Below are 24,054 nucleotides of genomic sequence, written 5' to 3'. Positions count from 1 at the left end.
GCTGTGACTGAGTTCAAAGAGATTTTTGCCTGCTTTCTCCTTGAGGATTTTGATGGCTTCCGGTCTTACATTTAGGTCTTTCATCCATTTTGAGTTTGTTTTGTGTGTGGTGTACGTGGTCCAGGTTCATCTTTCTGCACGTTGCTGTCCAGTTTTCCCAGCACCACTTGAAGAGACTGTCATTATTCCATTGGATATTCTTTCCTGCGTTGTCAAAGATTAGTTGGCCATATGTTTGTGGATCCATTTCTGGGTTCTCTATTCTGTTCCATTGACCTGAGTGCCTCTTCTTGTGCCAATACCATACTGTCTTGATGATTACAGCTTTGTAAGACAGCTTGAAGTCTGGGATTGTGATGCCTCTTGTTTTGGTTTTCTTTTTTCAAGACTGCTTTGGCTATTCGGGGTCTTTTCTGGTTCCATACAAATTTTAGGATTGTTTGTTCTAGCTATGTAAGAAATGCTCGTGTTATTTTGATAGGTATAGCACTGAATATGTAGATTGCTTTGGGTGGTATTGACATTAAAATCTTTTTAAATGTTTATTTTTAAGAGAGAGAGCAAAAGTGAGGGAGGGGCAGAGAGCGAGGTAGATGCAGCAAGCTCCAGGTTCTGAGCTAGCAGCACAGAGGCCAACGCGGGGCTTGAACTCATAACCATGAGATCATGACCTGAGCTAAAGTCAGACACTTAACTGACTGAGCTACCCAGGCACCCCATGTGAATTGGGTAGTATCGCATTTTAACAATATTTGTTCTTCTGATCCAGGTGCATTGAATTTTCCCATTTTTTTGTGTGTCTTCAATTTCTTTCATAAGCTTTCTAGTTTTCAGTGGTATAGATTTTTTACCTCTTTGGTTAGATTTATTCCTAGGTATTTTGAGATTTTTGGTGCAATTATAAATGGGATCAATTCCTTGATATCTTTTTCTGTAGCTTCATTGTTGTATAGGAATGCAACTGATTTCTGTGCATTAATTTTGCAACTCTGCTGAATTAATGGATCAGTTCTAGCAGTTTTTTGTGTGGAATCTTTTGGGTTTTCCATATAGAGTATCGTGTCATCTGCAAAGAATAAATGTTTAATCTCCTCCTGGCCAATTTGGATGCCTTTTATTTTTTTGTGTTGTCTGACTGCTGAGGCTAAGACTTCCAATACTATGTTGAATAACAGTGGGGAGGGTGGACATCCCTGTCTTGTTCCTGACCTTAGGGGTAAAACTCTCAGTTTTCCCCCATTAAGGATGATATTAGCACTGGGTCTTTCATATATGGCATTTATGATCTCAAAGTATGATCCTTCTATCCCTACTTTCTTGAGGGTATTTCATCAAGTATTCATCAGGTGTTTTGTTAAATGCTTTCTCTGCATCTATTGAGAGGATCATGTGGTTCTTGTCCCTTTTTTTGATGTGATGTGATGAATCACATTGATTGTTTTGTGGATAATGAACCAGCTCTACATCCCAGGTATAAATCCCACTTGGTCGTGGTGAATTTTTTTAAATGTATTGTTAGATCTGGTTGGCTAATATCTTGTTGAGGATTTTTGTATCCATCTTCATCAGAGAAATTGGTGTATAGTTTTCCTTTTTAGTGGGGTTTTTGTCTGGTTTTGGAATCAAGGTAATGCTGGCTTCATAGAGTTTGGAAGTTTTCCTTCCATTTCTACATTTTAGAACAGGTTCAAGAGAATAGGAGTTAACTCTTCCTTAAATGTTTGGTAGAATTCCCCTGGAAAGCCATCTGGCCCTGGACTTCTTGGGGGAAAGATTTTTGATTACTAATTCCATTTCTTTATTGGTTATGAGTCTTTTCAAATTTTTTATTTTTTCCTGTTTAAGTTTTGGTAATTTATGTGTTTCTAGGAGTTTGTCCATTTCTTCCAGATTGCCCATTTTATTGGCATATAAGTGCTCATAATATTCTCGTATTATTGCTTTAATTTCTGTTGTGCTGATTGTGATTTCTCCTCTTTCATTTTTGATTTTATTGATTTGAGTCCTTTCCTATTTATTTTTGATCAGCCTGGCTAGTGGCTTATCAATTTTGTTAATTCTTTCAAAGAACCAGCTTCTGGTTTCATTGATCTGTTCTACTGTTTTGTTTTTTTGTTTGAATAACATTGATTTCTGCTCTAATCTTTATTGTTTCCTGTCTTCTGCTGGTTTGGGGTTTTATTTGCTGTTCTTTTTCCAGCTCTTTAAGGTGTAAGGTTAGGTTGTGTATCTGAGACCTTTCTTCCTTCTTTAGGAAGGCCTGGATTGCTATATACTTCCCCCTTATGACTACCTTTGCAGCATCCCAGAGGTTTAGGGCTGTGGTGTCATCATTTTCATTGGCTTCCATGTAGTTTTTAATTTCCTCTTTAACTTCTTAGTTAGCCCATTCATTCTTCAGTGGGATGTTCTTTAGTCTCCAAGTATTTGTTACCTTTCCAAATTTTTTCTTGTGTCTAATTTAGAGTTTCATAGTGTTGTGGTCTGAATATATGAATGTTATGATCTCAATCTTTTCATACTTAAATTCTTTTAACTTCTTGAGTTGAATTTTAGCTCAAATTTAAATCTTTTTTCCTTCTAAAATAAGCATTTATGAAACTCCCTTAAAGTACTTTTAGCTGCATCCCACACATTTTGATATGTAGTATTTTCATTATTACTGAATTGTAAGTGTTTAAATTTATATCCTGATGTCTTATGTGACCTATTAAATACTAACTGGTATATTGATTAAATTTCTAAACATACGAGTTTTTAAGTTATCTTAAGTTGCTGGTTCCTAATTTATGTGTATTTTTGTCAGAGGATGCTCTGGATGAAACCAAGCACTGGTACATATTTCAGACTTCTGTTTTTAGTCTAGCGTATGGATCACATTTTATAAATGTCTCACACATGCTTGTAAAAATGCTTATTATCTGGATGCTGGGCGTAAAAAACCATGTCTTATCAGGCATGCTGTATTGTTTAAATCATCTGAGCATTACTCATTTTTTTGTACACTTAATTACTGAGAGGTGAAATGAATTACTCACTATAATTGCGGATTTTTCAGTTTTCCTCAGCAACTTTCAATTCATGTTTGGTACATTTTGAGGCTATATTAACAGAAAACATTTTAAATTATATCTTCCTTGTAAACTGGTGATATTCTTGATTTGTATTTTAATACCTATATTGGCTCTCTTTTGGTATTTGTGAAATTTCTTTTCTTTTTGTATTTTCAAAATTTTCCAGTTATTCTAAACCAGGATATACTTGAATTTTTACTGTAGTATTTGGTCCATTTATTATTTTTGCTCAGAAATAAATTTTGCCCACATTCTTAGATGATAGTTGAGTACTGAATTTTAGCGTTCTAGCTTGGCAGTTATTTTTTTCTTGCACTTTGAGGATATTATTATCTTCTGGCTCCTATTTTGCTGTTAAGGATTCTGATATCTTTTATCTCTAGTTGTTTTAAAGATTTTCTCATTGTCTATGGTGGCCAGTGTAGATAGGTGTAAAAACTTTTTTTCTTGCTTTGGGAGTCACTTTGTGTCAACGTTTTTTTGTCAGCTTGAACATCATCTTTTCTTTCAAAAAAATTTTTTTGGCTTATTTGTTTTTGAGAGAGGGATCGAGAGAGTGAGCAGGGGAGGGGCTGAGAGAGGGAGACACAGAATCTGATGCAGGCTCTAGGCTCTGAGCTGTTAGCACAGAGCCTGACATGGGGCTCAAACTCACAAAAAGTGAGACCATGACCTGAGCTGAAGTTGGACACTTAGCCAACTGGACCACCCAGGCACTGCTTGTTTTCTAATACTGGGTTGTGAGCATGCCTTCAGCTGTATTTTACTGGTGGCAATTCTGTAGCCTCCATGGTTATTCTGTATTTATTTTTTCCAGGTGTCTATAAAAAAGTTATTTGAAGTCAGGACCATTTTGTTAATTTTTAGACTTAAGTGGTTCCTGGATTGGGCATGGAATGTGAACTACATATATCCCAACCTCAAATAAAAACAGGTTTCTAGGTAAAAGTTTTAGGGAAGACCCCAGCTGTACCCCTGAGACTGAGTCCGGAAAGATAAGCTTCTTCATCGTCCACTTGTGTTAGGGGAGGTTTTTTTCCTTCTAATCTACCACTTCATAGCAATTATCTCCCTTTAAGGGTTCCAGCTTTAAATGAGGGATCTCACAAAGGTCACACAAACCCCAGGTCTTTTCTGTCTCACTGTGGGTATTAACACCAAGCTCCTGGAATGTCTACTGGTGAACAGTCAGAGGGTACTGAAATCAGCAAGAGGCATTTGTACCATCAATCTCAGTTTTCAGTTTATTGCTCTGGTTTATAGTAATCTCTCTTCTAGTCCATTAAGAATTACCTTCTTTGGAAATCTCACCTGTGCTTTAAAGAGGGTATCTGTTATAGTTTACCCAGTATTTCCAGCTGTTTCGTAACAGGCAACTTTTCATATAATCTAATCCATCATATTACCATACCTTTAAATTTGATTTTCATAATTCTTTAAAGGTTTGTTCTATTATCCTCACTCTCTCTTTTCACATGAATCTACATTAAATATAATTTTAACTGTGAATATTCCTAGAAGCATAAATTTAATTATTTTTTGCCAAAGTAGTTAGAAACCAATCTCAATCTGTCAGACTTGTTGAAAACATCCTTCCCAGTTGTGCTTTCCAATCACAGGGCTACGTCATTAGCAGACGACAGTATGGAAAAAACTCACTATATTTGTGTTTTGGTTTTGACCCTGCTATGACCAACTTTGAGAATCTTGATAAGACACTTCAACCTCTTGTGGTCTATTTTTCCTCCTTATAACGTTTTTTAAGAATCTATGATTGTATGGATCAACATTTGCACTCTCCACTTAGGAATACACTGATTTTAAGAATCTCAAAATTTGTGTGATATTCCTGAATTTATATTGTAGTTTACTTAACTATAATAATGCTGAGATCTTAGGCGCCCAATCTGACTGAAACAAAATTAATTTTTAAAAAGTTTTATTATCAGTTTATACAATAAGTTATCTGCAAGAATAAAAAAATATATTATGCAATTCAATGTCATACTATGTTCTTTTCTAACGTGACTCAATTACATAATAATACCTTGGCTTTTGGAGTAGCTTTAATTGTCCATATGCAATCAACTGCTTGGCCAGGTTTTGTTTTTTCTTCTTGTTCTACCTGACTAGAACGCACTATTCCATCAGCTCCCGAGAGCTCAAACTGGCAATCTAGAAAGAAAAGTTGAATGATGACAAAGGAAAACAAGACAATTCAAATGCCACAAGGAAAAAGAAGTGATATACTAAACCTGGGATGGGATTTAAAATACCTCCTAGGTAAGTAAAGTCTGGATCTGTAACAGAAAAAAGAAGAAAGTCATTGGCATTGAGATAATTTAGAGTTACTTTAAGGCTTAATGTCTTAAGTTCTATCTAATGCTACATTTAACAATAAAGCAAGAAAAAGCTTCCATTGGTGTAGACTATGGATCACTGTTTTTTTCTGGACATGCTTAGGTGTTTGTTTATAGAACCAATGTTTTTAAATGCTAATATCAGGGTGCCTGGGTGGCTCAGTCGGTTGAGCGTCCGACTTTGACTCAGGTCATGATCTCACGGTCCATGGGTTCAAGCCCCGCATCAGGCTCTGTGCTGCCAGCTCAGAGCTTGGAGCCTGCTTTGGATTCTGGGACTCCCTTTCTCTCTGCTCTTCCCCCATTCATGCTCTGTCTCTGTCTCTCAAAAAAAAAAGCTAAAAAAATTTAGAAATAAAATAAAAATAAAATGCTAATATTTATACTTCTGATCCCATCATGAATAACTTATTCATGCCACCTAAAAACTCAGAACTCTCTTAATTGCAATAGCTAGCCCACTGATGGATAATTAATAAACAAAATGTAATTATACAACACAATGGAGTATATTCAGCCTAACGAAGAAATGAAATTGTCACATATACTACAACATGGATGAACCTTGAGGATCCTAGGTTAGTCAAATTTATAAGAGACAGTAAGTACTAGAAGCTGGAGGAAAGGGGAATGGGCAGTTAGTGCTTAATGGATAGAGTGTCAGTTAACAAAAAGTTCTGGAAATGGATCGTGGTGACCACTGCACAACATTGTAATAAATGTACTTGGCCTGTACACTTAAAAGAGGATTAAAATGGTGAGTTTTATATGTTATTTGTAATTCAACACATATACAAAGAAGTAGCTAGTGAGCTGGGTTTTCAAAATGGCAGGGAAATAAATGACTAGCTGATATATAAGGTATTCTGTGCGATGAAGTAATTCATAGAAGACTGAGAACCAACAGTTTATATCAAATAACTGATTAAAGTTAATTGGTCAGGTATTTGTTTTTATGAACTAAACCAATTAATTGAATTAATGATATTTTGGTGTCAGAAAGACTTAAAAAATCTTAACTATGAATCAGATCTTTACAAACTGGTTTAGACTATCTGAAAGAAAAAAAAAAAACCAGACATCAAAAATAATGCTCTTAATTGAATATTTTTAAATATTAAAAATCAGTCTTTTTAATATGTAAAGATTCTTACTTTGAAGAAAAGTAGCTCTTCTTCTATCAGTTTATGTATCATGAGAGCAATTTCATATGGATTATGGCTAAAATATAGACAAATTAGAAGAATATGCTTAGGATTTCTAGACTATATTACCTTACATTTACATTTTATAGTACTTCAGAGTCTCTACATACATTATGCTAATTATAGCAACATCAGGAAAACTATGTACTATTCCATTTTATAGATGAGGAAACTGAATGAGAGAGATGATGATTTTCTTAGACCATATTTATAATGTCAAAGCAGGACTAGATTGTAGCTCTCTAGACAATTTTTCTCTTTTTTTAATGTTTATTTATTTTTGAGAGAGAGAGAGACAGAGTGTGAGCCGGGGAGGGTCAGAGAGAGAGGGAGACACAGAATCCAAAGCAGGCTCCAGGCTCTGAGCTGTCAGCACAGAGCCTGATGCGGGGCTCGAATTCACAAACCACAAGACCATGACCCGAGCCAAAGTTGGATGCTTAGCCAACTGAGCCACCCAGGCGCCCCATTAGACAATTATTCTTAACTCTACCACCATATTGCCTTTATGCTGTGGGTAAGGATACCACAGTTTTACCATTAAAAGAAAAAAAATTAAAATAAATAGGTAATGCACAACTGGCTAATTATGGCCATGTCTAGTTATTTAAAATCATATTTATAAATTTTTCTCTAGAAATCAATAAAATCAAGAAGATGACTGCTCCTACTACTATTACTGAGAAACTGGTGTATTTTAAATGGAATTCTCTAAGTTATTGGTGATATTTGTTGAGGCAGAGAACTCTTAATGGATTTGCTACTTCCTGCAAGTAACTGGGATAATTCTGGAAATTTTAATGCAATAATGGTCAAATCCTAGAATTCTTGCCTATACGTGAAGACACTGATTCATTTGGCAGTTAGTTGCTATGACTTTTTACTCCAATGCTGTTTAATTAAATTTGTCTTTGACATTTCTCTGCAAAAGAGCTGAAATGTCATTGTCTACTTTCAGCAAGGTTGATTTAGTTTATTAAATTAAAAAAGGAAAGTCTTGAGATGTATACTCAAGCTAAAAGTTTCCTCTCTACTTTTTCTCAATATAGTAACTATGCCTAAAGTTTCTGGAATAAAAAACAATTTTAATAAGAATTGAGCACCCAGTTAAATACAATAAACTGTGATTAAAATAGGTTTTCCAGGCTATTTAAAGATTCTGAGATATTTTAAACGAGGAATTTTTTCATTCTGGCAATTTGGTATACATAGGTCCTATCTGAACTTTCAAACTAAGTTTGATAACTCTGTAATTATTTAAAATTTATTTTTATTATAGTAAAAAATATATAACATATATATAACCATCACCACTATCTACTTAAGCAAAAATTAAAAAACACAAATTTTACTATGATTCAGCAAGCGTGCTCCTTGGTATTTACCCAAATGAGTTAAAATCTTGTCCATGAAAAAGCCTGCATATGGATGTTTTTATAGCAGGTTTATTTGTAACTGCTAAAACCTGGAAGCAACTAAAGTACCTTTCAATAGAATGGATGTACTATTGTACACCCATCACTACGAAATATTAGTCAACAACAACAACAAAAAAAAGAGCTACCAAACCATGAAAAAAACATGGAGGAGACTTAAGTACATATTACTATGTAAAAGAAGCCAATCTGAAAGGGCTACATATTGTATGAGATTGTATGAGATTGTAATGGTAGACACACATCGTCATGCATTTGTCTAAACGCACAGAACACAAAACACCAAGAGTCAACCTAATTAATGTAAACTATAGACTTTGGGTGATGATGTGTCAATGTGGATTTACTGACTGTAACAAATGGACCATTCAGGAGCAGGAAATTGATTTTGGAGGCAGCTGTGTTTGTGTGGGGTTGGAGGTATATGGTGACTTAGTACTTTGTTAGTTTTGCTGGGAACCTAAAACTTGTCCTAAAAAATAAAGTCTAGAGACAAATTTTACTTTCTAAAAATGTTATCCTTTTGGCATTGATAACATAAATACCAAAACAATGCTTAAAAATTCCCATAATGTTTACAGACAAGAAAAAAAAGTTGATTATATTGTTCAGGGGAAAAAAAGCAGATAATACAGATATATGGTCTCAGTTATGTAAGACAAAAAAAGAGATACAGAAAAGTATCTGAAGGGATACACATTAAATTGTCAACAGTGGTTTTTTATATAGAGGATGGTAAGATTATGGATATTTTTTCATTTCAATATGAGTTTTTTAATTAATAAATTTCTTACATGAAACATAAAAGCAAAAACATTTTATAATTGATGTTACTTTTTCATCTTTTCAGTCTCTAAGGTGTTTGAAGACAGGAACAATAACTTGCAGATCTTTGTGGTTCTACATTAGGGACAAGCACGGCTTTACCCCAGAGAGGCTTTGCAATTCTCAGTGTTCACACAGACCACGGGGTAGGGAAGATCAGTGGAGTGGGCTGAATGGAGACCCTAATTCGAATCCTCAGAACCTGATATGACTTTATGTGGTTAAAAAAAAAAAGAGTTGAATATTACATTACAAAACAAAAGAATGTGACTAACTTCAGGCTTTTGAGAACAGAGGGCGATGTGACGATGGAGGCAGGGACTGAGGGATGTGGCCACAAATCCGGGAATGCTGGGGAAGCCCCCAGAAGCTACACAAGGCGAGGAATAGACTGTACCCTTGAGTTCCCAGGAGAAAGGTGGCCCTGCTGGGTTTTCTACCCTCCAGAACTCAAGAGAATAAAGTTCCGGTGTTTTCGGCTGCTAAATTGGTAGTTAATTAGTTAAGGCAGCCTTAGGGAAAGAATCCATCAGATATTCCCACTTTATAAAAGAGCAACGGTCAGGCACAGCTGTGCCTAATAGTCTTACCGCTATTAGGGAGCAAAAAGGACTTAAACCCAGATCTTTCGCCTCCAAGTGCAGAGCAATAATTTTTCTATTGCTCAATATTCTACAGAGACTACTTATTCAAATGAGTGGTTAATTCAATCATTCCAATGGTAAAAGCTGCCAAATAATTTTTGGTAAGGATTATGAAAATAAGACAATTTGCTGAATTATTTTTTAAAGTGTATTTATCTTGATTTTTTACCCTTGATAAACACTGTAAGACATAAAGAAATCTAAGAAAAATGTGATGCCACCTATGAAATGCTTCAAATTCAAGTGATATAGTTCTATTTCCAATTTTCGGGTTTATTTATTCACAGAGTGATTTCCCTCTGGCCTTGCTAATTTCTTTAAAACCTTGATTTGATTAACTTGACTAAATTCTCTTTTATAGACACAGATTCTAAAACCAGAGAGAGACCCACTAAAAAGATAACTTCATTACCTGGAATAAACGAATATTTTGCTCGAAATCCCAGTCCTTCAAGTTCTTCATCAGAACTAAACTTAATCCACATAAACCTCCCAGTTGATCTAATTAGTGGAGGGCTTTTCACACCACAGAATCGATCTATAAGTGGAGAGAAACCAAATGGCCCATCTCGAACTTCCAAGTGGTCAAACCGACATTCAAATGATGGTTCTATATAATAATGTTCATCAAAGGTCAACTCTATTCTTTGACGTGGAGCAGCTAGAAAATAAGAGCAAGCGAATCAGGGTAACACAAACAAAGGAAAGTAATAAATGTCCTGACAAAGTGGGAAGAGCAACACAACTGCTCAATTCCTGTTTCACAGAGAAGACTCGTTATGAGGATTGTTAGATAGAAAACTCATAACTGATGTTATATTTTGTATCAATAGTAGCAATGCTACTGGGCAGAACACCATGATTTTCCCCTTTGCCATATGCTGCTCATTAAATTAGTTAAATGTATTTAATTAAAATTAGAGAGGAAAAAGCTAATGCTTAGTTCATGAGATACAATATACAATGAACAGAAAAACTGAAGAAATGAAAAGAACTAATATAACTATGGACATAAATTTGCATAAAGCCTAAGAGATGCCAGTAAATTTAAGTCATACCAATGCATCTGGTTGAATTATATTTTAAGAGATTCAAAATTCCTATAAAATTTCAATTTTGTAATTGTTAATGTATTAATGTTAATGCATTTGTTAATGTGTTCAATACTCAAATATTTATAATTACTAGAGTTTAATTCAAATATGTTTTCAAATTTTGTTCAAACTGGCTTAAACTGGGCATCTTACCAGAGTACTTAGTTTTACAAAGAGTAAAAATTCATCCATTAAAAGACAGAAATTGGTCAAATACCTTCCAAAATGTAGATACACTCCTTGTTAGGTGGATAAGAGTCAGGATAATTTGGTGAAGCAAAATGACCTCCATTGCTGGTTCGAACCCAAATGCCACACTGGGTTGCAGGAATATGCTTGATTCCAATATTTTGTCCATCTTGGGGAAAAATCACATTTAAACCATGAATTACAGCAAAAGAGAATAGTATTCTCTTTTCCCCACAATTTAACCACACAATTGTTCACCCTATGTTACACATATACTGTATATAATTTTGCAAGAACTGCCACCAAGTTCAGCACAACAAACTGAAGACAGTGAAGGGAGAGAAAGGTAAGATTGTATGCTGTGCTGGAGGGAAGAGCTTGCGGCTGGAGGACAAGCCTGCCCCGTAGGAGAGCAGGGAGATAAAATGCTTAGATTTTACAAGGGCAAAACGGTGTGGGAGAATCTGATAAATCAGTACAACTCTATAAAACTCAGTTCTGACATAAAAATAAAAGGATCCCAGGGGTTTATCTCTAGTATGGTACCTCTATATTTAGTTTAACACAAAGCCAAATAGGATCCAAAGATTGCAAAGGATTTTAAAGACTGTAGATTAAACACATGCATTTAGTTCTCTGTCCTCAAACTCCACTTAGCAGAAAAGGATGCTTTAAGGGCATAAATAAACCCTTAAAGAGGTCTAAGGACGTAGGTGCAAGAACAGCTGGCAGCACTTGGCATCTCTGGAAGCAGGAGAGGGGATGACGGTGGTGGTGGAACTGTGCTTTTTAAAGACACGAGGCTTCGATAAAGTCTATTTAGACTCAATCTGATTTCTAATACTCTCCCTTACTTCACAAGTCTAGGTAGCTGCTACTCTATCGCCACAACAGCAAATGAGATTATTTCTTTGCTGACGATAAAAGCAGGGTTCCTGGATTAGGAGGAACAGCTGAGGACAAGACCAGCTCGCAAACAAGGTGACTCAGGAGTGTTAACACAGTAGATGGCTTTCCCAGCCTCGTCTCCCACTCAACTGCCTTAAAGCCTCTAAGCAGGAAAGGGAAAGCTTCCCCCCTGGCGACTAAACAGTCCAAAGAAATCAAGACTCAGGAACCCCCCAGTGTAGGGTCGCTCACCAGTGAGGGCCACAGTTAACAAGTCCTTTCTACACTTGCGGACAGCTAATGATCAGGTTTTAGTGCTCTTCTCATAAATAAGTGGACATTCAGGGATCACCAGATACTTGAGAAAAACCTCTAATACGAAAAATGAATAAAAAACAAGAAAACAAAGCTGAGGAAACAAAGATATGTAAAACAAAACACACACACACACACACACACACACACACACACAAAACCTAAACAAAACTATCATTTAATCCCCTTAAAGAAAGTATATCTATAAAATAAGGACAAGAATACTTTAAGGATATTTGGAAAACAAAAAACTTCTAAAAATAGAAAAGATGGAAAGTTAATAGAAAGTTTAAAGAAGAGAGCTGCAAACGGCCGAGGGCCTGCTCCGGTAAATAAAGTTTACAATGGAAGACACCCCTGCCCACTCGCGTGCCTACCGTCCACGGCTACTTTCACACTACAAGAGCAAAAGTGAGGAGCTGCTCCTGAGACTGTAAGGCTGTAAAGTTTTAAATATTAAATACTATCTGGCCCTTAAAAAAAAAGTTTTCCAGTTTCTGGTTTAGAGGATAAAGTTGAGGAAGTCTCAACTGAGACTACTGAGAAGAAAATAGAGTAGAAAGACAGATGGAAAATAGAAAAAATAACAAAAAATACCCCATAGCCAAAGAAAGTTTCTTAAAGACAGAACAGAACAAAATAGAGAAAGGGCGCCCAGCGGGCTCAGCTGGCAGAGCATGCGATTCTTGATCATGGGGTTGGGAGTTCGAGTTCCATGTTGAGTGTAGAGATTACTTAAAAAAACAAAATCTTAAAAAAATTTAAACAAGGGAAAAAGGAACTAAAAATTTCCTAAACTAAAAAGCAAAATTTTCATATGGCTAAAGCCTCATGAGTGACTTAATGTGAATTCTGAACCCAGGGGTGACCAGAATTATGACATGATTACGCTGAGACAGGTGGTATAGAAGGACAGGAGTGTAACACCTGTACATAGTGAGGGACAGAAAATGCATGGAAGAGCTAAACGCTCATCTTCCGTGGTGGAAATTCATTATCTAATACCTAAAATTGAAGTACTTACGAATTAACAGTGTAACATATTATTTAGTAATACGCAGCGAAATCCCAAGAGTCAGCTAAAATACTGGTTATCTCCAAGGAGAAGCAGAGTGGCCATAGGATGGAGGACTGCTTTTTCATACTTTTTGAATGCTTTGATTGTCACATGTGTGTCTAACTTAGGTGAACAGAAAAAATAAATCAGAAAATGTACTATAAACCCTGGCATGAAAATCTGGTTCAAAAATCACACGAGTGCATCTTCTTTCATCAACAAGGACAATCCTAACAGGTGGCAGGGCTTTGAAGATGATACTGATGGAAATATTTCACTTGTCTACACTGAAATAAGGGATTTTTATTTTTGCTGAGTGAGAAGTACGAATCTCATTTGATTTTGGGATATAATCCATAGTGTGCTAGGAACCACTAGTGAGGCCAATTTAAAACATGTATCGGCAAGACTTTACGTTGACAATTTACTCAGGTTAACTGCAGCTGAACCCAGTTAAATTGAGGCTGACGGGCTGACAGAAAGCCTTACTGGAACACCCCAGAGGGATTATGGAAATAGTATTCAAGAGTTGCCATCCTTTCCAATAAGCCAGCCCACTGTCCTGAATAAGCGGCACGTCATCGCTGTAAGTACTTTACCTTGGGTCTTTTGGGCCACAGCAATCCCTTCGACTACAAGTAGTGTTATCAACAACACTAGAGAAACGATAGAAAAGAACAGTTAAAAAAAAGAATCCATATTATCTTACTAAATTTATAAGGAAAATCAGATGATAAAAAAAAGATTAATCAAGGCCTCTCTTTCTTACATTCATTCTCAAGATTTTTAATGCCTAAATGTTATGTTCTGATTTACGACTTGGCAGTTAAGACAACCCAAGAAAACACACAATTGATACTGTACTGATTTATACAAGCACTAATAGTGTATGGCATTTACAGCATTCTTCAGTTTATGATAGATTAAAAAACACAGTTTTTTGGAACTTTGTTTGCCCCGATTTATATTTACTGTCTAAGTACTATGCAGCAAACACATACTATACTGCATATATTTATGGTACTTCACCTCAAAGGGTTTACATGCATTCTATGGCTGGTTCTGCAATGTCTTATACCAGTCAAGTTCAATCAGTGACTGTGAGAGCACTTATAATTAAGATGGAAGTAAGGGGGCAGCAGTCTCCCAGAAATCAATTCAAGACATTTCATAGCTGCACATAACTATCTTGTGTCCTGTGTTACAAAAGACAGCATATTTAGAAAATGAATCTTTCCCCTTCCCCAACCCCCGAGTCTAACATGTCTGAGACCCAGTCAATAACATACTGAATTGTTTTGTGTATGTATGTATTTTGGTGATTCTTTTACACATTTTATTTTTATGAATGGTGCATGTACAGCTTTCACTGTCCCTTCCAATGGAAAGCTCACTTGCCTCAAAGTCTTGTGTGAACTGGAATTTTTATCATTCATTCAGTCAATAAGCACTTAAAGAGCACCTGTCAAGGACAGCAGGCACTGAGGCACACAGATGTTGTTGGGGGAGAAATACGGAAAAATATTTAATGGTAGGTAGGGACATTACGAGTTTGGTGGATCCAGGTTGGGGTTCAAGTTTTGCTGTGTACCAGCAGTGAGGCCTTCTTAACTCACTTTGCTTATCTGTAAAATGGGGCTGTTGTACAAGCAGCACCAACCTCAAAAGGTTGTCGTGATGACTGAGTGAGAAGATGCAGGCAGCAATGGTTCCATGCTAGGCACTGTGCTACATAATTGATAGGTAGGAACTACCACCCTTAAGGAGTCAATTTACTGTCAATGACAATTTACAATACAAGGTGCAAATAAGTTTAACAGGAGTTATACAGAAAGCATAATGGAAGAAGGGATGGGAACCATTCATTCTGCTGAGAGTGAAGAGGAATAAAATGAGGAAGATTTCCGAAATTGAAGGTATATTCTATTTGGACTTAAAGGACCTCAACCCAGGCTACAGAGAAAGAAACAGCTTAGACAAAACCATGAAGGAGCACGTGCTTAGGGCAGGCCAGCAAACTCCGAGCACTATGCTCAGGATAAGCGCGTGGAGGGGACCAGTGGGGTATCAGGGGACAAACAGTAGAATGGAGTCTGATGTAAAAAGTCTTGACAGCCATGCTGAAGAGTTTAGACTTTTGACTATAATCAGAAGTCATTGTGGGTTTTTAAACTAGAGTGTGACATGATCACATCTGTGTTTTCAGCCAATAATCTTGATGGTTGTGTTAAGTGTAAACTTTTAAAGAAAAAGGAGAAGGATATTCAAAATGGAAGCAAAGATGATGAGATCTCTAAGCAGAGCAGTGGTGAAATGGAACGAGGAGAGAATTTATAACATAATTCAGATGTCCAATTAACTGCAACTGGTGACTTACAGGATAAGCAGTGAGAGAGACGGGGGCATTGAATAGGTTGCTAGTTAAGTGACTGGTAGATGGTCACACAAAGGCATGTATTGAGTATCAACTACCCAAGTCACCAATGTAAAAAGATAACTCTTGCCATTCAGTTGTTTACATCTTAAAATCTAATTGCTGACATTTTCATCTTTAGCTTCCTGTGTACTTGCTGATCTTTGTCTCCTCTGTCTCCTCTCAACACCTTTAACTTCCTCTTCCCTTTCTTTGGTGGCTGGTAGTGCTCACGACCTCCTGTTATGTAGGAACAATCCTTCCTTCAAACCCTTCACAACTCTGCACTGGATCAGAGTTTGAGGAACATAAAATTGAAACATGGTTTTTTTTTCAATAGAATATTTACAATGAAAAAGAAAAACCTAGGGTAAATATTAGGTATCTGACAATTCAGCAAGTAACACATCCGTCTGTATGAATTCGTATCTTGTTAGATGACACTCCTTCCCAAGGTGTATCATTCAGTGTATCATTCAGATGATACATAACTGAACAAAATCTTGTGCTCAGTATACCTTTCCTCCTGAATCACAGGCATAACAATTTACTAATTCTCACATTTATAATTCACAGAATGTAACACGAAGCCAGACAGAAAGGGCAAGTAAGAAATCAACAAACTGAACCCAGGAGAGCAACAGTAAAGCTATGGCAAAAGGATGACTATGCCAGTGAAACTGCATAATGATCAATAAAACTTGGCTACATAAAATATGGGACTTAAGAAATTCAGAGTGTGCAACTAAGGCAGATCATTTAAAAAATAAAATTATAAGCCCAAATTAACCTATTATTCTTTTTCACTCTATTTAGAGGGTTCCTCACAATGTTTTTTCCTAAAACCTCATATTCTTAAAAAAAATTCACAACCCAATAAACCAAATGAGTTATGCTACCAAATATAAAAATGATACATAAAGAATACAGTGAATCTGCACAACTGGATAGAAATATTTAGTGACACAGTTGTGACTATTAATCATTCTAAATTCTATACCATAATAAATATAGTTTCTTCCCAGTTATATAATAGGATCTTTGCACACCGCTTACTATAACCAGACTGGGAAATTAAACTCCATTAATGCCAAACACTGGACTTATTTCGGATAAGAAGCAGTGCTGTGCTTTGTTCTGTCTTTAGCCCCAACTATGGGCCACTGTTCCCTTCTTCTTCTTACCAAAAGGATCAATAATTTCTCAAATCCAAAAATAATACACACTTCAATTCAAAAGGTAATGTGCCCAAGAAGGCACTAATTCATTAAAGTAGAAATCCTGCCAAAATTAAAGTTCTAAACTCCTTAACCATACAGTTTTATTATATAAAGAAGTACTTGTGATTTGATGCTTAAAAGATGGAGTGCTCACTATTTATGACCATACCTCTAGCTCTGGAGTTTAGCTGAGGCCTTGTAATAATGTGTGTACAGACCTGACTTTCAAATGAAGACTTAAATGATAAAGACAGATGCCATTCATGGTGTTACACACCATCCTCAAGGCTACTCCATTTACCTTGACTCACGTCTATTAGCTCTATGCTGTCTTCCCCCCAGGCCTTCCAGTTTAAAGGCCTTACCTTGCACTATAAAAGTCAAGATCAAGTTTATTCTTTCCACTGTTACTTAACAGTGGAAACTCTGGCCAATGCAATACTGGAAAGGAGACAAAATTATTATTTATAGATAATGTTATTTAAGACCTAGAAGTCCCAAGAGAATTACTTGGAAATTATTACACCTATTAAAAGAAGAGAGTGAGACTAAAATAAACAAATAAAGTAAATAAATTTAATGAAATGGAGAAACAATAGGTTTTGGATAATAAAACAATGTGAAGGTAACAATTCCTCCCAATAAGTTATATATTTAATGTTTTAATCAAATCTTAGTTTTCTGGAGGACTTAAAATGTTGCTGATACTCGTCTTACAAACTCTTTTTATACTGCCCAAGAAAAATTAAAGAAGTAAAAAGACATTAAATACACTTACATGACGTACGCTTATTATAAAGCTACAGGAGCTCGGAACGCGGCATCGGCAGAGGAAGGCAGAGGCGGGCGGTCAAGCCCATCCAGCCCGCGGGACTGCAGGCCCCGCCCCCGCCGCCACAGCAGGGCGGCCCGCAGCCCTGGGCCTTATTCTCAAGGCGCTTACAGATAAGAAGATGGAAGAAAAAGCTCAAGAAACAGACACATCTGTCTCAGAATTTATTGTATGTATGGTATTTAAAACTCTCAGAGAAATAATTCTGGGAAACTTGTTTATTAAAAAAAAAAAAAGAAGGTCTGTACCTTCAAGCTAACTAGAAAAATAAATACCAGATTGAAAAAACAAAAAGGTGAATTATGTATGAATACTTTTGGGTGGAGAACACCTTCATTTGCTAAAAATAAATAAACACTACAAATAACAGAAAAAAAAAAAAGATTATGCCATCAGAAAAATGTGCCCAAACCCAAAGCAATGCAGGGCACCTGAGTGGCTTAGTCAGTTGAATGTCTGACTCTTGACTTCGTCTCAGGTCATGATCCTAGAGTCATGGGATCGAGTCTGGAGTCAGGCTCTGTGCTGAGCATGGAGTGGAGCCTGCCTAAGTCTGTCTGTCTGTCTGTCTGTCTTTCCCCCCACCACGACCCTCTCCCCAGCTTGCATGCACACTTCTCAAATAAATTTTTAAAAATGCAAAAATTTAGCCTAATATAAAAAAGATACAGATTCTATTGTTGATCAGGATATAGAAAACTGACGTACACGGTCACTGGATTGTAAACTGGCATACCTTTTTGGAGGTTAATCTGGTAATATAATACAAGTTTAAAAACGCACAAATCCCACCCAGCAAGTCTACTCCAGGTGTGAGAACTGAACCAGTCACTGGGACAGTAGTGTGCAGTGTAACAGATAATCCAGAGAGCTTATTAAGACACAGGTTTTGGTGCGGGGCCGGGGGGGGGTTGCTTCCAGAGATTTTTGACCCAGTAGGTCTGGCTTGAGAACTTGCATTAACAAGTAAGTCCCCCACTCAGGCTAAAAGTTTCTGGCCCTGGGAGCATACTTTGCAGACTAACTACTACAGTAAGAGAATGATGATACAGTATAAGAAATGGAAAGGGGCTGCCTATTTTCTCCATTGGTTATGGCAGGGGCAAGTGTGGGTCTGACATGGTCGGGGACTAGCAAAAAGGAGTTGATGAGCTGGTTCTGGAAATGCTGCTGAATGCTCTGCTACCTATTCTCATAATGTTCCTACAATACTTCTTGTTTCTGAACCTCTGCACTTGCATGGATCTCCTTTTGCTTCCACTAAATAACCATTGCACTGCTTAAGACATGCATTTTCTAAGAACTTTTAAATTTAATTTTAAATCTGATAGCATTCAGATTTTTTTTTTTGACTTCTGTGACTATTTAACAGTTCTCAATCTCTGCCTGGTTTTCTTTTACTGATTTGCACAGTTTACACAACACAATATATATTTTTTGCCAAGTATACAAACTGTGGAGTCATCAAGGGCTAGAGTGAAGGCCATATCAGTACTAGAGACCTAAGCTTCTTCTATCTTATTGTTCAGTTGTAGATGATTTTAATTCCAAGTTCATTTTATGGTCCAATATGGATGCCAGAATGCCAGCCATTATATCTTCATTATAGCTCCTCACTCCTGTGTTAAGAGTCAGCAAAAACAAACAAACAATATAGGACATTCCTCCTTCCTTTAAAAGACATTTGCCCAGAATCTATAATGATCTCAAAATAAAAATTTTAACTGAACAAAAAACCCACCACTTTCCCAAAGTTGCACATACATCTATCAGCTAGACTTAATCACATGGCCATACCTAACCCTGAGGAAAACTGGGAAATCTAGTTTTTCTGTTGGGTCATGGACTTAATTAAAATTCAGGGAATTACTCAACTATAAAATGGATATTGGGAGACAACTGGCTATTTCTGCCACAGTCCCCTGGAGTCTATTGTGTACTCAGCAGCCAGTAATCTTTCAAGACATACACCAGATCGTATCACAGCCTTTCATAAAATCCTCCAGTACAGTCCCATTTCGTATGGAACAAATTCATGCTCTACACTCGGACTTCAGATCCTGCGTGAGCTGGCATCTGGCCTCCTGACTGCCCCCAGTGGCGACCCAGGCCTTCTCATTACTTCTACACACCAAGCTAATTCTTGCTTTAGGGGCTGCTTTCTTCTTTTTCCCTAGACTCTCTCGGCATGGCTGGGTTCTTCTGGTCATTCAGGTTTTGTGACCGGCTTCTAAAGCAGCTCTACATTTTCTCCGTTAGCCTATTTTATTATATAAACATTTTAATTATTATTTACATCACTTAGTATTTTCTTGCTTATTTATTATGTCTTCTCTTACTGGGAAGAGGAGTCTTGTCTGATTCACTGATGCCTCTTTAGTGACTAGAGGACTGCTTGGCCCACAATAGCATTAAGTAAAAATTAGATGAATGCATGAAATGACTAAGCCATGATCCCAATTGTGTCTTTTTGGGGACGATAACATATAGTACAGAGAGCCCTGCATTAAGAAATTAAGCAGCACACATCTTGGTTAACAGTAATCACAGAGATGACCCAGTTTCTTTTATTTGAGCACAGAGCAAGGGACAGGAAAAGAATTAATTTTTTTTCTTTCCAGATATCTAGTCACTACTCTTATTTCCTCAAGCTGGCTCAATTTACCTCTGTTAGTAACTGAATGTGCCTCTTTCCAATAAGCCTTCCTGCTTTAAGCACTTCAGAGGTAAACATCAGGTTTGTAGAGTCTGTCATGAGATGCACGATGTAAAAACCATTTAACTGGTTTCCCTGTTCTTTACGATCTTCTAGAAATGAGAGCAGAATGGAATTTGATGAGAGTCCACATGCTACATGAGGTAGTAGTAACTTGTCTTCAGTAAACTATGTTCCACAGGACATAGTACCCAATTTAATCAAACTCATTTTTACTTCCTAGTTAAGGAAGAAGACAGACTGGGGCATCTGGGTGGCTCAGTCAGTTAAGTGTCCGACTTTGGCTCAGATCATGATCGCACAGTTCGTGAGTTCAAGCTCCACATCAGGCTCCATGCTGACAGCTCAGAGCCTGCTTAGGTTTCTGTGTCTCCCTTTCTCCCTGCGCTTTACCTTTCACTCTCTCTCTCAAAAATAAATAAACATTAAAAATTAAAGAGAGAGAGAGACAGAGAGAGAGAGAGAAGATGAATCTTGGCAAACGTTGGGACCCCTCCAGCCTGCATATGCTAATCCCACTGCCAACCACTTTAAGAAAGAGTAACTGGAACAGTACTTTCTTTCCTGCAGAATGTGACCACTTCCTCTCTGGCCAAATGCTTTGGAGACAGCAGTTTTGTATCTTCTCATTTGATGGGAGTCTTCTTTAGACATTCACAGCAACTACCATCAAATTTTAATGTGACCAGATCACATTTTAAAGAGTGTGTGGTATCTTCTCACCCACTAGTGCTATAATTTCCAACATATTACTCTAGGCATATTTAAACCAACATGTTTTTAATGTCATTTTGCCTAGGAAGAACAACTTTCAGATTAGTACGCTGTAATTTTGTAAGTAATATAACAAATACGTTAGAAAGTATCAATTTAGGGGGCCACTCTGATGTGCCTTTGAGAGGGTGAGCTCCCTCACCAATGAGAGCAACCTTGCTCTTAACTGTTGTCTATTTAGTTAAGTACCCCCTCATAAGGGTTCCTTTGAGGTAGTTCTCCTGTTAAGGAAAGTTCGGAAACCAGTGAGCTGGATAACATCTTTGGTTCCCCTTTGCAGCTCAAAGGCCATAATAACCGGGATCTCAAAGTGATTCAGGGATACATTTTTCTAAATGTCAACAATTACTATGCATGAGCATAAATTTAAAAATGAGACTGGGGGGGGAACTGCAGGAGACTGTGCTGAAGAGGTCATAACCAAGAGGAGAACATGGGATTGCTTTAAAACTTCAGATATGAACTTTACTTATAGTTTATCTTTTTTTCTATCTTATTCCAAAAAGGACTGAAGGTGGTTTTGATTTGAACTTGTTTTATAATGCACATGTGTCCGTGTTACAGGGCTGCATGTTTTTTCTAACAGGTGATTGTGGTTTCAAAACACAAATACACTGGATTCTAGTTTGAGGATTTACTTTAATAAAAACCAGTGTTTAGTCAGACTTTTCAGTTTTCAGCATTAAAACACTGTCTTCAACTCCTGGGGGAAAAGCTGAAAGGTTAATTTTTAACAAGACCGCACTTAAAGACTTCACTATTAAAGGGACAGGTTTCCAGTACTGTACTTATTTTGGTATGGTTTACATTTTTGGATGAGGTGTAAAACTGAAAGACAGGAGTTAATTTTTGCCAGTCTCAGATAAGATTTTAAAAATACAGTGTTGAGGCATATTTATTATTTTAAAAATATAGCATGGATGGATATTTATGCTGTTACACAATAAATTTAACCAGTTTATACAGAACTAAACATAACAGAGTCTAATAGGATTCTCCAGAAGTGTGCAGAGTGAATAAAATAGTAAAAACCTGGTTTATAATACCAGTGCAGTATTTTCACGTGACTACGAGGTTTACTTAACTTTGACAGGAAGTTAAATAAAATTTTATAAGACCTGGAGTGATCATAAACCGTTAAATGTGAACTATTCAGTTATAACAACACGTGAAAGACTTAAAAAGCCTAGTACAGTTCTCCTTTTGTTCTCACTGCTCAGAGTAAAACAAAAAGAATCAATGGCATCTTAAAGAAAATTACCTTCTACTTAAAATCTCACACACTCATTATGGATGATTTGTTTTAGTAGAAATTGACCATAATATTCCAAACAAGGCTTTAGGTAGGTAATATCTGTAATTATGCAAATATTAAAGAACTGCCTCCAATAAGAACCCCTTCAGTGTTGAAACAATTCACCTTACAGAACACTTAGGGGCTGCTTTTTATGCCTTGATGCACACAGAGAATGGCAGCAATCCAATATTTTTCCAAAAGATTTTTTTTTTTAATTAAAAATGCCAGTTTTTGTATAGGTAACACACTCATTTAGTTTAAAAAAAAAATCAAGTGCTACAAATGGGGATGCAGTAAAATAGAAGTCCTCCCCTCACTCTGGTCTGTCTCCCAGATTCCCTTCTCCGATTCAATTTTTGTTAATTTCTTTAATCTTTCCAGACCAATTCCCCATCTTTACAAGTGTGTGTGTGTGTGTGTGTGTGTGTGTGCGTGTGTGTGTGTGTGTGTGCGCGCACACACACACATGCACGCGCACACACACACACTTTAGCAGACTTTAAAATAGCTTGTTTCATCTCTAGGAAGCCTGCGACAACTTAGTTTGAATTTTAAAAATACTCAGTGTGTAAAACTAGTGTAGGTTTTAGTGTACTTTAAAAAGAAACGCCAGATACTACACTGTTGTCACTGTTAGCTCTGTCATCACCACAGACAGAATCCTTTCCTGAAAGGTGCAACAACTTAAATGCTTCACCACGGTGGCCAGAGGGCACTCTGTACCAATGACAAAGGCTTAGGCAGAAAAGACGCGAATCCCTTCACCATTCAGAACGGGAGATTCCTACCCAGCTCAGCTCCCTCAAGTTCAGCTGGTAGAGCTGTGTAACAGGGCTAACTGATTTCTCCCCAGGGAGGCTACCCAGATGAACTGTCATGATGCTGATAACCTTAAAGGCCATCGGAATAATGAAGCAAATTTGGATCAATGAGCACCATCAGAAATCCTACTGTGCATATGTGATTTATTTTGAAAGAGTAAAAGAGAATCTTAATTTCCAAGAAGAGCTATATAAATTCCGATTTACAGATAGGAAAATTAAATGAAGTTAACCTTAGAGTTTTAAATTGTAACATAATGAAGGAATCACTAAGAATTTATGGGGTGATGTGAAATACTCACGAGGTAGAAAGTCCTAGGTTACCTTAGTACGAACTGTATCTATAAGCATACAGTTGGGTAGTTAAGCATTTTAAATTAAACTGTTCAAATCTCAATTATGAATTTAGGAATGTCTGGAAATCAGGTAATTTGTCCAATTAAAATTAAAAGCAAAACTGGACTGAATTTTCTAGTAAACAGATTGGGAAAAGAGTTCATACGGAATGGGAGAAAACACCCAACATTTGTCACTGTACAAATATCAGGATACAATAAGCTATATATGACACTGCCAATACAATACCTTAACTCCTTACCCAGTATGAAAAGAAAATATTTTATAACATCGCAAACGGACAGCTATTCAGGTTTCAATTTAAATCGGTAGGGAAAAAGGGAAGCCCTATTTTTGGTGGTGGTGTTTTCCTCTGACGACTGAAAAAAGGATTTATTTAGTCCGAGTTTCGGAAGCAACTTTATATCACAATCTTAATTAACCATGTATATAAATTTTCATCTAAAATAACACCTCCAGGAAAATGCAAAGCAGCTACAGCACGCTTGAGAGCTCTGTGCACTTGGCGAGCCCACGGTCTTCATTCCCGGTGCAACA

At 36.8% G+C, this 24,054-nt stretch overlaps 1 protein-coding gene across 1 annotated transcript in view; it reads right to left on the bottom strand.

Annotated features, from left to right (window-relative positions):
* The window catches only part of NETO2 (neuropilin and tolloid like 2), a 71,079-nt gene that overhangs the window by 41,139 nt on the left and 5,886 nt on the right, over window positions 1-24,054 (bottom strand). Inside the window, exons 2-9 of the mRNA XM_029924248.1 lie at window positions 20,218-20,360; window positions 17,525-17,658; window positions 16,019-16,026; window positions 13,687-13,743; window positions 10,856-10,996; window positions 9,957-10,205; window positions 5,330-5,374; window positions 5,122-5,249 (exon numbers count right to left, since the gene is read on the bottom strand). Coding sequence (XP_029780108.1) covers window positions 5,122-5,249; window positions 5,330-5,374; window positions 9,957-10,205; window positions 10,856-10,996; window positions 13,687-13,743; window positions 16,019-16,026; window positions 17,525-17,658; window positions 20,218-20,360 — 905 coding nt within the window. The remainder of the gene's footprint in view (window positions 1-5,121; window positions 5,250-5,329; window positions 5,375-9,956; window positions 10,206-10,855; window positions 10,997-13,686; window positions 13,744-16,018; window positions 16,027-17,524; window positions 17,659-20,217; window positions 20,361-24,054) is intronic.

Source organism: Suricata suricatta, chromosome 16 (assembly GCF_006229205.1).
Source record: "Suricata suricatta isolate VVHF042 chromosome 16, meerkat_22Aug2017_6uvM2_HiC, whole genome shotgun sequence".
Classification (NCBI taxonomy): domain Eukaryota; kingdom Metazoa; phylum Chordata; class Mammalia; order Carnivora; family Herpestidae; genus Suricata; species Suricata suricatta.
The sequence above is the reverse complement of the archived record's forward strand: the minus strand, read 5'-3'. Positions and strand labels throughout refer to the sequence as shown.